The 15,727-nt window shown below is 37.2% G+C and overlaps 2 protein-coding genes across 2 annotated transcripts in view; both read right to left on the bottom strand.

The window, feature by feature from the left end:
- The window catches only part of LOC128661351 (zinc finger protein 585A), a 1,234,370-nt gene that overhangs the window by 966,169 nt on the left and 252,474 nt on the right, over window positions 1–15,727 (bottom strand). The window lies entirely within an intron of this gene.
- Window positions 3,289–4,892, bottom strand: LOC128659962 (septin-7). The gene has a single exon (XM_053713554.1). The coding sequence runs from the start codon at window positions 4,831–4,833 to the stop codon at window positions 3,559–3,561; it is 1,275 nt and encodes a 424-aa protein (XP_053569529.1). The 5' UTR covers window positions 4,834–4,892; the 3' UTR covers window positions 3,289–3,558.

Below are 15,727 nucleotides of genomic sequence, written 5' to 3'. Positions count from 1 at the left end.
ATCCGTGGACTGGATACACCTTACTAGAGAAATATATTTTATTGTGTATTAATATTTTAAAAAAGGAAAAAGTGGAAAAAATGCATATTTGAGTATGTTACAGTTTGACACTGTGTTCTTTTGGATAGATAACAAAAAATAGTTAATGACAGATATAAATATCTGATATCTTGACCATATAAAGATATATTTTATTGTGTATTAATATTTTAGAAAAGGTGTAATACTGAATTCAATATTTAATCCTTTAGGGGTTTTTGTTTCTAATTCGTAGATCCATTTATATTCTAATATTAGTAATTCATTTTCCACGTCTCCCCCTCTCCAGTCTGGGTTTAATTTATCTATTGCAACATATTTGAATTTCTTTAAGTTGCAGTTATTGCATTTTAAAAAATGTTGTGGAACGGGGAGGTCTTTATTTCTATCTTCTTCTGCGTTCTCTATGGAGAGTATATGTTCCCTTACTCTCTCTCTAACAGGTCTGGTTGATTCTCCTATATATTGTTTCCCGCAAAAACCTCCCCGTTTTTTTAAAATGCAATAACTGCAACTTAAAGAAATTCAAATATGTTGCAATAGATAAATTAAACCCAGACTGGAGAGGGGGAGATGTGGAAAATGAATTACTAAAATTAGAATATAAATGCATCTACGAATTAGAAACAAAAACCCCTAAAGGATTAAATATTGAATTCAGTATTACACCTTTTCTAAAATATTAATACACAATAAAATATATCTTTATATGGTCAAGATATCAGATATTTATATCTGTCATTAACTATTTTTTGTTATCTATCCAAAAGAACACAGTATCAAACTGTAACATACTCAAATATGCATTTTTTCCACTTTTTCCTTTTTTAAAATATTAATACACAATAAAATATATTTTTATATGGTTAAGATATCAGATATCTATATCTGTCATTAACGATTTTTTGTTATCCTTCCAAAAGAACACAGTATCAAAATATAACATACTTAAATATGTCTTTTTTCTACTTTGGATCATGAAGTATAATAAAATGGGTTTCTAAATTTAGACAATGAATATTATCATTGGTCCAAAACGAATATCTACTATTTTACTAATTGCACATATCTTAAATCTCCATTAATTTTTATATATATATCTATTATTTATATATACATTTATTTTTGTATGTATATAATCTTTTAATTTAATTATATATTCTATATTGGCAAAACTAATCAATTAATAGACAAATATCAATTATTAATACGGGTATTACATAGAAAGTTATTTTCAAGGACATCACATCTCTGATTTATAAGACATTGTATAAATGTAACGATGTGCTTGAATTTAAATTATGAAATCAAATGTAACCAAGAAATAAACAACCAATTTTAGCATTAAACTCTAAATAGAATTCATATGATTACTGTTACAAAACAAAGCGATAACATACGAAAACCCATTTGAAAATAAACTCATATGCTTCTATAGGAATAATTGTATCCAACATCTGTTATTTAAACAACCAATGAGAAAGCAGCCAAGAGGTTTAAATAAGACCGCCAAATCATACTGGAACATTATGTATGAAAAAGGCTGCAGGTGAAAGCCGAAACGCGTCCAGCATTCTGCTCCACTATTTTGAACTAGCAACTACTGTTGCAACAACCAAGACTGTGTAAAACCAGCACTTTGATATATTGATACAACCCAGTCTAAAAGGATTATGCCAGCGTGAATCCCAGATGTTCTTTGTTCAGCAAACATCGGGATAAAGAATTGCTTATTACTCCATACAACAAGGTGAGACCAACAGTATAACAGCAATCAAGATTCGGAGCCTACTGTGACACCTGAAGTTGCCCCCTGGTGGGTTTGAACAACAACGGTCACAAAAACAAAGGCGAATCAACGGACACTATCCTCTAACACTTTGCCCGCAAAGCACATCTCAAAAACCCCCTGGTGGGTTTCTCTTCAACAAAGGATAAAAGAAGAACAGGATTCGGCATACGGATACCAAGAAAGGAATTCAACACAAATCTATACCGGTATAGTCAAAAAACACTTTCTTCATACTTCAAAAGGTACCTTTCCTCTTTTTTAAAGCCCCGGGCAAATAATACACAGAAAAAAGGGACTAATATACATACCGTATAAGCTGTTTTTTAATGTGAATACATAAGTTTATGAAAAATTACTTCTACTTTTATATACGAATCACATCCCTCAATATTTAAATCAGATTTCCCCAAGATACAGGACATAAATTGTTCACTTAAAGAGTTGTATCTGTGTTTTAAAATAAGCTGCAAAATTTTGAAGCTAATTAGAGCGCTAGTATACTCGTTCATAAATTAATCATACAGTTGTGTACCGGATACGGAACAGAAGCAACACATGGTTACATACTATTATCTATGCTAATATATAAGTATTGTTTTTAGGTTTTAAGTTATTGACATGAATTTTTATGCTTTGAGTGATTGAATGAAATTTAACTGAATAAATGTAATTATTTTAATTAATTAATCAGATATTTGTCTTTTTTTTTTTTTTTTTTTTTTTTTACATCACAACATTGTTTATTATGTGACTTTGTACAATACAAACAAAAAAAATACAGAAATGCAGTATATGAATACAGCTAAATGCAAAATTGTGACGTTCCTCTTATTATGAGGACATTATTTCCATTTCTAGTAAAACATAAAACAGACTGCACAATAAAGTAGGAACAGACTGGTTGTTAATTTTCACCTAGAAATGACCTATAAATGCATCATTCCTGCTGCTTTACCACAAAACTTAGGCAAGTATGTAAAAGATGCAAAAAAAGGTTGTTTTTTTTACCGATTCGTACTGTAAATAAGCTATATTTTAATTCAGTAGGGCCAATACTTGGAAAGAAAATATTTAAAGTAAATGTTATTACAAAAGGAAGCAATAATTAGATTCTTCTGGCTAAAGAAGTTACTAAATGGAAATAGTATATACTTAAATTCCCAAACACGAGAGGGAGGTTCTTGGGGGGGGAAAAAGCCTTCTGTGCACTGTAAGCCTATATTCCCATGTGTAATTTTAAACAAAGGAAGTGTCAAAATTAGGGAAAAATGTAAATTACAATAAACCGTATGTATGAAAGTCTGTATTACATGTGCGCAAGTTAGAAGATGCAACAAAATATAGCGTTTTTTTTATCTTCATTGTAAGCCAAAGTCCTTGTACTGTGGAATATCTTGCAACCAGCCCCCAGACCAAGGTTATACAACAGTAAAATGCTTTTTTTTTTCTTTTCTTGCTTTTTAAAATGAAGACATCAGTTAAAAAGAGAGTTAAGGAAGGAAAGGGAGCAATTGCTTGCAGCAAATAGTTCTCCAAGAATGCAAACCTTAAACAATTCAAGGCATCTTAATCTCCATCAAGAATAATAATAAAAAAGGTCATGCCGAATAAATCCAACATTTATAGATGTGACTGGTTTCAAAAGTGGCTGAATGGTTCCAACAAACACTGATGTCTGGGCTGGCAAGTTGGCAACTGATAGAGAATATGGTGGTCCAGGAATAATTTTAAAATATCTTTCCTTTCTTCTTGTTTTTCTCCAAAGTCCTGGAAGAATTCTGCTGTTCCAGTATGCGTTGTTGAGCTTCCCAGTTTAACTTTTCTTCCTCAAACTGACGTCGTTTCTCTTCGAGTTCCTTGTGCTGAGCTTCCAAGTTCTTTTTCATTTGTTCATGGCGTCGCTGAAGCTCAGCCTCGGAGTCCTTTAGTTTCTGAACTTTTTCTTTGACCTTCATTTCAAAAACTTGTTCCATTTCCATCTCCATTTTCTTCATTTTGGCCACGTGTTCCCTTCTCTCCTCTTCCATCTGAGCCAGAGGGCTCATGCCTTCAACTGTGTCAAATTTCGTTAGCTGACCTTTGTTTTTATTGTTATCAACACCATTATAAGTCACTGCTGCCAATTTTCTGCTCCTGTAATTCTCATAATGTACGTTATTGGTGACATCCTTAAGATCCTGCATATGGGTTCTTATCAACATGTTTCGCAGAATAGTAAAATCACAGTGCTCACTGTTTTCAACTTCTGCCACTCCCCAGGGATACTGTCTTCCTCTTACTCTCTTGCCATTGACTTCTATAGTCGTGTTACTACCCACCACAGCAAGAGGTAAACGGTCCTTTATTTTTTTCACCAGTTTATTTTCTTCTTCGTCATCTGTTTCTGGAAACTCGTAGATCTTGATTTTGTGCTCCTGGATTTCTTTCATTATCTGTTTTTTAAATTGCTGGCATTCTTCTGGTGTGAGGGTGTCAGCTTTGGCAATGAGTGGAATGATGTTGACTTTTTCATGCAAACGTTTCATGAACTCTATGTCCAATGGCTTCAATCCGTGCCCTGATGGAGCAATGAAGTATAGGCAGCACTGCACGCGGTTGTCTGGCATCTGACGTCTGTTCACACGAGATTCTGCATTTAAATAATCTTCAAATTTACTGTCAATGTAATCAATGACTGGCTGCCAACAGTTGCTATTATCCACCGCGTCGCCAAATCCTGGTATGTCTACTATTGTTAGAAGTAACTGTACTCCTCCCTCTTTGATTAAAACTTTTGACTGTTCAACCTGAACAGTTTTTTTAATTCGGTGTGAGGGACCAGGATAATCCGGAGCATATAAATCCGTTAAGAATAGTGAATTGATGAGTGTTGACTTCCCCAGACCAGACTCACCGACTACCATTAGTGTATATTCAAATCCCCTCTTCACAGATTTCCTGTACACCTGGTTTGGGAGATTGGCAAACCCCACATAGCCTTCAAGGTTCTTCTGTTGAGCCATGTTGCCTCCGGTGCCTTACAGTCTCTGTCTCGCCTTGTGCTATGCACGTCCCAGATATTTGTCTTTTATTATCAATTATAGTTTGATTTATTATACTTCATATTTTAATTTACACCAAAGAAAGAAAATATAAAATATACAATTAAATAAAACTCCAGGCAAATTAAGACTGAGATAATCTATTTTAGCTATCTCAGGCGCACTCCAAAATACATTCAGCTCTAATTCCTTTAAACTAATCTTAGTTTATAGGTGGTCATTACAGAGGTAAACCACCTTTATTGAGTGTTTTTTCTGCCTTTTTGATAGCAACTAATCTACACCATCCACTGGAGTAAATTTGATAGTTCCTCCAGCAGTATCATATCTGTCCACTAGATTTGAATAGAATCCCTGCCCCTGTTCCTCCCTTGGAACTGGGTGGATCACTCCCATAACCAGAAGGTCTTGAACGCAACAAAAGAATGCCTCTCTCTTTATCTGGTTTGCAGATAATTGTGAGAGATGAAATCTCCCCTTTGGAGATGAGGCTTTGAAATCCAGAAGATATCCCTGGGAAACAATCTCCAGAGCCCAGGGATCCTGGATGTCTCTTGCCCAAGCCTGGGCGAAGAGAGAAAGTCTGCCCCCAACTAGATCCGGTCCCGGATCGGGAGCTATTCCTTCATGCTGTCTTAGAGGCAGTAGCAGGTTTTTTGGCCTGCTTTCCCTTGTTCCAAGCCTGGTTAGGTCTCCAGACTGGCTTGGACTGGGCAAAATCTCCTTTTTGTTTTGCAGCAGAGGAAGTTGAAGCTGCGCCACTCTTGAAGTTTCGAAAGGAATGAAAATTAGTCTGTTTGGTCCTTAATTTGTTGGACCTATCCTGGGGAAGGGCGTGGCCTTTTCCTCCAGTAATATCAGAAATGATCTCCTTCAATCCAGTCCAGAATAGGGTCTGCCCTTTGAAGGGGATGTTAAGAAGCTTAGACTTTGAAGTAACGTCAGCTGACCAGGATTTAAGCCATAGCGCCCTACGTGCCTGAATGGCAAAACCTGAATTCTTAGCCGTTAGCTTTGTTAAATGAAAAACGGCGTCAGAAATAAATGAATTGGCTAACTTAAGAGTTTTAAGCCTGTCTAGGATATCATCCAACGGGGTCTCCACCTGTAGAGCCTATTCAAGAGACTCAAACCAGAAAGCCGCTGCAGCAGTGACTGGGGCAATGCATGCAAGAGGCTGGAGAATAAATCCTTGTTGTATAAAGATTTTCTTAAGGAAACCCTCTAATTTTTTATCCATTGGATCTAGGAAAGCACAACTGTCCTCGACAGGGATAGTAGTACGCTTAGCTAGGGTAGAGACTGCTCCCTCCACCTTAGGGACCATCTGCCACGAGTCCCATGTAGTGGTATCTATGGGAAACATCTTTTTAAAAGCAGGAGGGGGAGAGAACGGTACACATGGTCTATCCCATTCCTTCGTAATAATTTCTGAAAACCTCTTAGGAATTGGAAAAACATCAGTATAAACAGGAACTGCAAAGTATTTGTCCATTTTACACAATTTCTCTGGGACTACAATGGTGTCACAGTCATCCAGAGTCGCTAAAACCTCCCTGAGCAACACGCGGAGGTGTTCAAGCTTAAATTTAAATGCTGTCATTTCAGATTCAGACTGAAGTAACGCCTTCCCTGAATCAGAAATGTCACCCACAGATAGAAGCTCTCCTGCTTCGGCTTCTGTACATTGTGAGGGTATATTAGACATAGCAACTAAAGCGTCAGAAAGCTCTGTATTTGTTCTAGCCCCAGAGCTGTCTCGCTTTCCTTGTAACCCTGGCAGTTTGGACAATACCTCTGTGAGGGTATGATTCATAACTGCCGCCATGTCTTGTAAAGTAAACGCATTGGACGCGCCAGATGTTCTTGGCGTCACTTGAGCGGGAGTTATAGGTTCTGACACATGGGGAGAGCTAGATGGCATAATCTCCCTTTTGTCAGTCTGAGAAACCTCTGGTGATAAATCTTTAAAAGCCATAATATGGTCTTTATAACTTATAGAAAGGTCAGTGCATTTGGTACACATTCTAAGAGGGGGTTCCACAATGGCTTCTAAACATAATGAACAAGGAGTTTCCTCTATGTCAGACATGTTTAACAAACTAGTAATGAGACCAGCAAGCTTGGAAAACAATTTAATAAATGTGAAAAAGCAATTAAACAAAAACGGTACTGTACCTTTAAGAGAAAAAAACTAACACATAAACTGCAAAACAGTGTTAAAAAGTATTAAACTCTACAAATTGTTTACAGTGTGTATAAGAGACTAAAGCAGCATTGCACCCACTTGCAAATGGATGATTAACCCCTTAGGCTCCAAAGCGGATTAGAAAAACAGTAAAACCGATAAAAAACAGTCACACACACACTGCCACAGCTCTGCTGTGGCTCCTACCTGCCCTTAAACATGATTTCTGCAGGAAAAAAACCCCTGTATAGTGGTCCTAGATGCCAGAGGACTCCTTAAGGGAAGCTGGATGTCTCAGTCTGTATATCAACTGCGCATAAAGTGCGTGAAAATAGGCCCCTCCCACCATGCACTCAAAGTCAGAGGGCCTTAAAAAAGTACTCCTAGGAGTAATCTAACAGCCATGTGGAAAACTAGGCCCCAAATAAAGATTTATCACCCTCAGAGAAAAAACTTTTTTTCTGTAAGTTATGCAAACGTTTTTACACTAAGTAATATGAAAGTTAACATGAATATTACCCTTATCTTGTAAGCATGACCCCAGTTATTGTTAAATCACTGTATCAGGCTTACCTCAAATATACCAGGCACTGTCAGCATTTTCTAGACCTTATCATCTCTCTAGAAAAAAATATACTGAACATACCTCAAAGCAAGTGATCTGCAAACCGTCCCCCCAACTGAAGTTTTCTTTCCATACTCTTCAGTTATGTGTGAGAACAGCAATGGACCTTAGTTACAAACCGCTAAGATCATCAATCTCCAGGCAGATTCTTCTTCCAATTTCTGCCTGAGAGTAAAACAGTACAACGCCGGTACCGTTTAAAAATAACAAACTTTTGATTGAAGGTAAAACTACACTAAGTCACCACATATCTCTTGATACTTCCTTTCTTGTCGAGAGCTGCAAGAGAATGACTGGGGGTGGCAGTTAGGGGAGGAGCTATATAGACAGCTCTGCTGTGGATGTCCTCTTGCAGCTTCCTGTTGGGAAGGAGAATATCCCACAAGTAATGGATGAACCCATGGACTGGATACACCTTTACAAGAGAAATATTTTTAACATATAGGAATACCTTGAAATCTACAAGTGAGGATTCCCCTTTGAATAGCTGGCTGCTCATATCCTGTGATGTTCCAGTCTGCCCTGTTTGCACCCTCAGGTGCTATCCGTTTGTGAGTATCCACTTTGCTTACCTGTATTAACTCTGTGTATATGGTATTAGGCCATTGGGCGCCTCTGTTTTCTTCTCTCCTAAATCATGAATTAAATCAAATCCACCCTGGGCTCACCTCATAAATGCTTGAGGTGCAAAAGGGGCCTTAAACAAGTGCAAAACTGTGCACATCAAGGGGTCACATGCAGTCATCATCAGCACTTGATATTGTGTGAGTGACAACTACATGTCACCCTCTGTACCAGGAGGTTAAACTGATTTCTTTGAATGAGTTTTCTGATGCCTAGTAAGAGTTGGTTTCATAGTAAAACATTTCCCACAGTCAGAACATGAAAATGCTTTCTCTCCTGTATGAATTTTCTGATGTGAAATAAGCTTTGATTTCTGAATAAAACATTTCCCACAGTCAGAACATGAAAATGCTTTCTCTCCTGTATGAATTTTCTGATGTACAATAAGCTTTGATTTCTGAATAAAACATTTCCCACAGTCAGAACATGAAAATGCTTTCTCTCCTGTATGAATTTTCTGATGTGTAATAAGATTTGATTTCATAGTAAAACATTTCCCACAGTCAGAACATGAAAATGCTTTCTCTCCTGTATGAATTTTCTGATGTGTAGTAAGAGTTGATTTCATAGTAAAACATTTCCCACAGTCAGAACATGAAAATGCTTTCTCTCCTGTATGAATTTTCTGATGTGCAGTAAGAGTTGATTTCATCGTAAAACATTTCCCACAGTAAGAACATGAAAATGCTTTCTCTCCTGTATGAATTTTCTGATGTACAATAAGAGATGGTTTCCAAGTAAAACATTGCCCACAGTCAGAACATGAAAATGCTTTCTCTCCTGTATGAATTTTCTGATGTGCAGTAAGATTTGATTTCTGAGTAAAACATTTCCCACAGTCAGAGCATGAAAATGCTTTCTCTCCTGTGTGAATTCTCTGATGAACAATAAAATGTGATTTCTTAGAAAAACATTTCCCACAGTCTGAACATGAAAATGCTTTCTCTCCTGTGTGAATTCTCTGATGAGCAATACGATTTGTGTTATAGTTAAAACATTTCGCACATATAGAACAGGAAAATGGCTTTTCTCCTGTATGAATTTTCTGAGGTTTAGAAAGATGTGATTTCTCAAGAAAATATTTCCCACATTCAGAACATACGTTTCCCACTTGGCTTCTTTGATTTTGAAGATGTAAAGAAGCATCATGACTAAGATTCTTGCAGTTTGTGAATTCACCTATCAATAAGAAACACAATGGAAGTAATGTTATTAATTACATAATTATTTTATAATGAGAACATATAAACTGTTCTGATTTAGTCAGTCCCCTACATTCAATGTTCCCTCTAATTTTTGTTACAGCTGTGAAGACCTGCTACTGCTCTGAGCAAAAAACTGTTTTACACAACCTGACAACTGGGCAGCACTTAAATATTATATAATAATATAAATATTAAATGAAATAAAAAAATGACACTCTATACTTTAAATAATTAATTTTTATTACGGTTTTATTACGAAGGCATAGACAATACATATAAGATAAAATATATACACATACCTAAATTAAAGGTTTTTTAATAAAAGGTCCAGCTTCTTAAACAGCTGGCATTTTAGGAGTTTCACATATGAGCCTGTATACTAGTTACATCTCCTACACTGGGATGATGTGAGTCAATCAAAATTAAATCCAGTGCTCAGATATTAGCAGTATAATAAACTGGACTGCTAACAAAATGCCTTTTTCCCCTAAGTATAAACAGGTTGGGACCCAGCTCTGAGTTGTCTCACAAAAACAAACACACATTCCCTTTAAACTTCTCTGAAGTAAATATACTATTTTAGATCAACACTGTTGATATAAAATGGGATATTTGCTTCAGAGACATTTAAAGGGAATGTGGGTACAGCAGACTGGCCCTGAAAAATGTGAAAACCATGACAGATCAGATATGTGAAATTGAACTACAGCATTGTTGCTCTTATACATTCCAGAGTTACAACAATAACATATAAAAGTGGAATACATCATGCTTCAATTAAAAGCTGACTTGTATGAAAAATATAAGGAGTAGCTACCCCTACCTAAGTATATAAAATGGCATTGGCAATGGCAACTGAATAGTTAAACATATAACTATAAAAATACAGCAAATTAGCAAATATGGAGTATATAGATAAAATGGATTCATGCTAGTTTCTAGCCATATACAACTATGAAAAAAATGTAGCTAAAATGGCTTCACTTTTTGCCATGGTATGCAGTCTGCATGTGCACTGTATGGCTGAGTACTACTGTATGCTACCTGCATGTGCACTAAATTGCTACTACTACTGTATTCTCGCTGCATGGGCACTGTATGGCTGAGTACTACTGTATGCTGTTGGCATGTGTACTGTATTGGCAGAGAGCACATGCAGACAACATACAGTAGTACTCATACAGTGCACATGCAGACAGCATGCAGTAGTACTCAGCCATACAGTTCACATGCAGACAGCATACAGCAGTACTCAACCACACAATGCACATGCAGACAGCATACAGCAGTACTTGGCTACACAGTGCATATGCAGACAGCATACAGTAGTACTCAGCCATAATTGCAGATAGCATACAGTGGCTGAGTACTACTGTATGCTATCTGTATGTGTCCTGTGTGTGCAATGTATGTAGACCCTGTGAGTGAGAATTAATCATAGAGTCTATATCCAAAGAACATGGGCAAAGCTTTCCCTATTAGTGAAAAAACATAATTTATGTAAGAACTTACCTGATAAATTCATTTCTTTCATATTAGCAAGAGTCCATGAGCTAGTGACGTATGGGATATACATTCCTACCAGGAGGGACAAAGTTTCCCAAACCTCAAAATGCCTATAAATACACCCCTCACCACACCCACAAATCAGTTTAACGCATAGCCAAGAAGTGGGGTGATAAGACAAAAGTGCGAAAGCATAAAAAATAAGGAATTGGAATAATTGTGCTTTATACAAAAAATCATAACCACCACAAAAAGGGTGGGCCTCATGGACTCTTGCTAATATGAAAGAAATGAATTTATCAGGTAAGTTCTTACATAAATTATGTTTTCTTTCATGTAATTAGCAAGAGTCCATGAGCTAGTGACGTATGGGATAATGACTACCCAAGATGTGGATCTTCCACGCAAGAGTCACTAGAGAGGGAGGGATAAAATAAAGACAGCCAATTCCGCTGAAAATAATCCACACCCAAAATAAAGTTTAAATCTTATAATGAAAAAAACTGAAATTATAAGCAGAAGAATCAAACTGAAACAGCTGCCTGAAGTACTTTTCTACCAAAAACTGCTTCAGAAGAAGAAAACACATCAAAATGGTAGAATTTAGTAAAAGTATGCAAAGAAGACCAAGTTGCTGCTTTGCAAATCTGATCAACCGAAGCTTCATTCCTAAACGCCCAGGAAGTAGAAACTGACCTAGTAGAATGAGCTGTAATCCTTTGAGGCGGAGTTTTACCCGACTCAACATAAGCATGATGAATTAAAGATTTCAACCAAGATGCCAAAGAAATGGCAGAGGCCTTCTGACCTTTCCTAGAACCGGAAAAGATAACAAATAGACTAGAAGTCTTTCGGAAATTCTTAGTAGCTTCAACATAATATTTCAAAGCTCTAACTACATCCAAAGAATGCAAAGATCTCTCCTTAGAATTCTTAGGATTAGGACACAATGAAGGAACCACAATTTCTCTACTAATGTTGTTAGAATTCACAACCTTAGGTAAAAATGTAAAAGAAGTTTGCAACACCGCCTTATCCTGATGAAAAATCAGAAAAGGAGACTCACAAGAAAGAGCAGATAATTCAGAAAATCTTCTAGCAGAAGAGATGGCCAAAAGAAACAAAACTTTCCAAGAAAGTAATTTAATGTCCAATGAATGCATAGGTTCAAACGGAGGAGCTTGAAGAGCCCCCAGAACCAAATTCAAACTCCAAGGAGGAGAAATTGACTTAATAACAGGTTTTATACGAACCAAAGCTTGTACAAAACAATGAATATCAGGAAGATTAGCAATCTTTCTGTGAAAAAGAACAGAAAGAGCAGAGATTTGTCCTTTCAAGGAACTTGCAGACAAACCTTTATCCAAACCATCCTGAAGAAACTGTAAAATTCTCAGAATTCTAAAAGAATGCCAGGAAAAATGATGAGAAAGACACCAAGAAATGTAAGTCTTCCAGACTCGAAAATATATCTTCCTAGATACAGATTTACGAGCCTGTAACATAGTATTAATCACAGAGTCAGAGAAACCTCTTTGACTAAGAATCAAGCGTTCAATCTCCATACCTTTAAATTTAAGGATTTGAGATCCTGATGGTAAAAAACATAATTTATGTAAGAACTTACCTGATAAATTCATTTCTTTCATATTAGCAAGAGTCCATGAGCTAGTGACGTATGGGATATACATTCCTACCAGGAGGGGCAAAGTTTCCCAAACCTCAAAATGCCTATAAATACACCCCTCACCACACCCACAAATCAGTTTAACGAATAGCCAAGAAGTGGGGTGATAAGAAAAAAGTGCGAAAGCATATAAAATAAGGAATTGGAATAATTGTGCTTTATACAAAAAAATCATAACCACCACAAAAAAAGGGTGGGCCTCATGGACTCTTGCTAATATGAAAGAAATTAATTTATCAGGTAAGTTCTTACATAAATTATGTTTTCTTTCATGTAATTAGCAAGAGTCCATGAGCTAGTGACGTATGGGATAATGACTACCCAAGATGTGGATCTTTCCACGCAAGAGTCACTAGAGAGGGAGGGATAAAATAAAGACAGCCAATTCCTGCTGAAAAAAATCCACACCCAAAATAAAGTTTAATGAAAAACATAAGCAGAAGATTCAAACTGAAACCGCTGCCTGAAGTACTTTTCTACCAAAAACTGCTTCAGAAGAAGAAAATACATCAAAATGGTAGAACTTAGTAAAAGTATGCAAAGAGGACCAAGTTGCTGCTTTGCAAATCTGATCAACCGAAGCTTCATTCTTAAAAGCCCAGGAAGTAGAAACTGACCTAGTAGAATGAGCTGTAATCCTCTGAGGCGGAGTTTTACCCGACTCAACATAGGCAAGATGAATTAACGATTTCAACCAAGATGCCAAAGAAATGGCAGAAGCTTTCTGGCCTTTCCTAGAACCGGAAAAGATAACAAATAGACTAGAAGTCTTTCGGAAAGACTTAGTAGCTTCAACATAATATTTCAAAGCTCTAACAACATCCAAAGAATGCAACGATTTCTCCTTAGAATTCTTAGGATTAGGACATAATGAAGGAACCACAATTTCTCTACTAATGTTGTTGGAATTCACAACTTTAGGTAAAAAATTCAAAAGAAGTTTGCAACACCGCCTTATCCTGATGAAAAATCAGAAAAGGAGACTCACAAGAAAGAGCAGATAATTCAGAAACTCTTCTGGCAGAAGAGATTGCCAAAAGGAACAAAACTTTCCAAGAAAGTAATTTAATGTCCAATGAATGCATAGGTTCAAACGGAGGAGCTTGAAGAGCTCCCAGAACCAAATTCAAACTCCAAGGAGAAATTGACTTAATGACAGGTTTTATACGAACCAAAGCTTGTACAAAACAATGAATATCAGGAAGAACAGCAATCTTTCTGTGAAAAAGAACAGAAAGAGCAGAGATTTGTCCTTTCAAGGAACTTGCGGACAAACCCTTATCTAAACCATCCTGAAGAAACTGTAAAATTCTCGGTATTCTAAAAGAATGCCAAGAAAAATGATGAGAAAGACACCAAGAAATATAAGTCTTCCAGACTCTATAATATATCTCTCTAGATACAGATTTACGAGCCTGTAACATAGTATTAATCACAGAGTCAGAGAAACCTCTTTGACCAAGAATCAAGCGTTCAATCTCCATACCTTTAAATTTAAGGATTTTAGATCCTGATGGAAAAAAGGACCTTGCGACAGAAGGTCTGGTCTTAACGGAAGAGTCCACGGTTGGCAAGAGGCCATCCGGACAAGATCCGCATACCAAAACCTGTGAGGCCATGCCGGAGCTACCAGCAGAACAAACGAGCATTCCTTCAGAATCTTGGAGATTACCCTTGGAAGAAGAACTAGAGGCGGAAAGATATAGGCAGGATGATACTTCCAAGGAAGTGATAATGCATCCACTGCCTCCGCCTGAGGATCCCGGGATCTGGACAGATACCTGGGAAGTTTCTTGTTTAGATGAGACGCCATCAGATCTATTTCTGGAAGTTCCCACATTTGAACAATCTGAAGAAATACCTCTGGGTGAAGAGACCATTCGCCCGGATGCAACGTTTGGCGACTGAGATAATCCGCTTCCCAATTGTCTATACCTGGGATATGAACCGCAGAGATTAGACAGGAGCTGGATTCCGCCCAAACCAAAATTCGAGATACTTCTTTCATAGCCAGAGGACTGTGAGTCCCTCCTTGATGATTGATGTATGCCACAGTTGTGACATTGTCTGTCTGAAAGCAAATGAACGGTTCTCTCTTCAGAAGAGGCCAAAACTGAAGAGCTCTGAAAATTGCACGGAGTTCCAAAATATTGATCGGCAATCTCACCTCCTGAGATTCCCAAACTCCTTGTGCCGTCAGAGATCCCCACACAGCTCCCCAACCCGTGAGACTTGCATCTGTTGAAATTACAGTCCAGGTCGGAAGCAAAAAAGAAGCCCCCTGAATTAAACGATGGTGATCTGTCCACCATGTTAGAGAATGTTGAACAATCGGTTTTAAAGATATTAATTGAGATATCTTTGTGTAATCCTTGCACCATTGATTCAGCATACAAAGCTGAAGAGGTCGCATGTGAAAACGAGCAAAGGGGATCGCGTCCGATGCAGCAGTCATAAGACCTAGAATTTCCATGCATAAGGCTACTGAAGGGAATGATTGTGACTGAAGGTTTCGACAAGCTGAAATCGGTTTTAGACGTCTCTTGTCTGTTAAAGACAGAGTCATGGACACTGAATCTAACTGGAAACCCAGAAAGGTTACCCTTGTCTGAGGAATCAATGAACTTTTTGGTAAATTGATCCTCCAACCATGATCTTGAAGAAACAACACAAGTCGATTCGTATGAGATTCTGCTAAATGTAAAGATTGAGCAAGTACCAAGATATCGTCCAAATAAGGAAATACCACAATACCCTGTTCTCTGATTACAGACAGAAGGGCACCGAGAACCTTTGTAAAAATTCTTGGAGCTGTAGCTAGGCCAAACGGCAGAGCCACAAACTGGTAATGCTTGTCCAGAAAAGAGAATCTCAGGAACTGATAATGATCTGGATGAATCGGAATATGCAGATATGCATCCTGTAAATCTATTGTGGACATATAATTCCCTTGCTGAACAAAGGGCAGAATAGTCCTTATAGTTACCATCTTGAATGTTGGTATCCTTACATAACGATTC

The sequence above is a fragment of the Bombina bombina genome, chromosome 5 (genome assembly GCF_027579735.1).
Source record: "Bombina bombina isolate aBomBom1 chromosome 5, aBomBom1.pri, whole genome shotgun sequence".
NCBI classification, from domain to species: Eukaryota; Metazoa; Chordata; class Amphibia; order Anura; family Bombinatoridae; genus Bombina; species Bombina bombina.
This window is presented reverse-complemented; position numbering and strand designations above follow the sequence as displayed.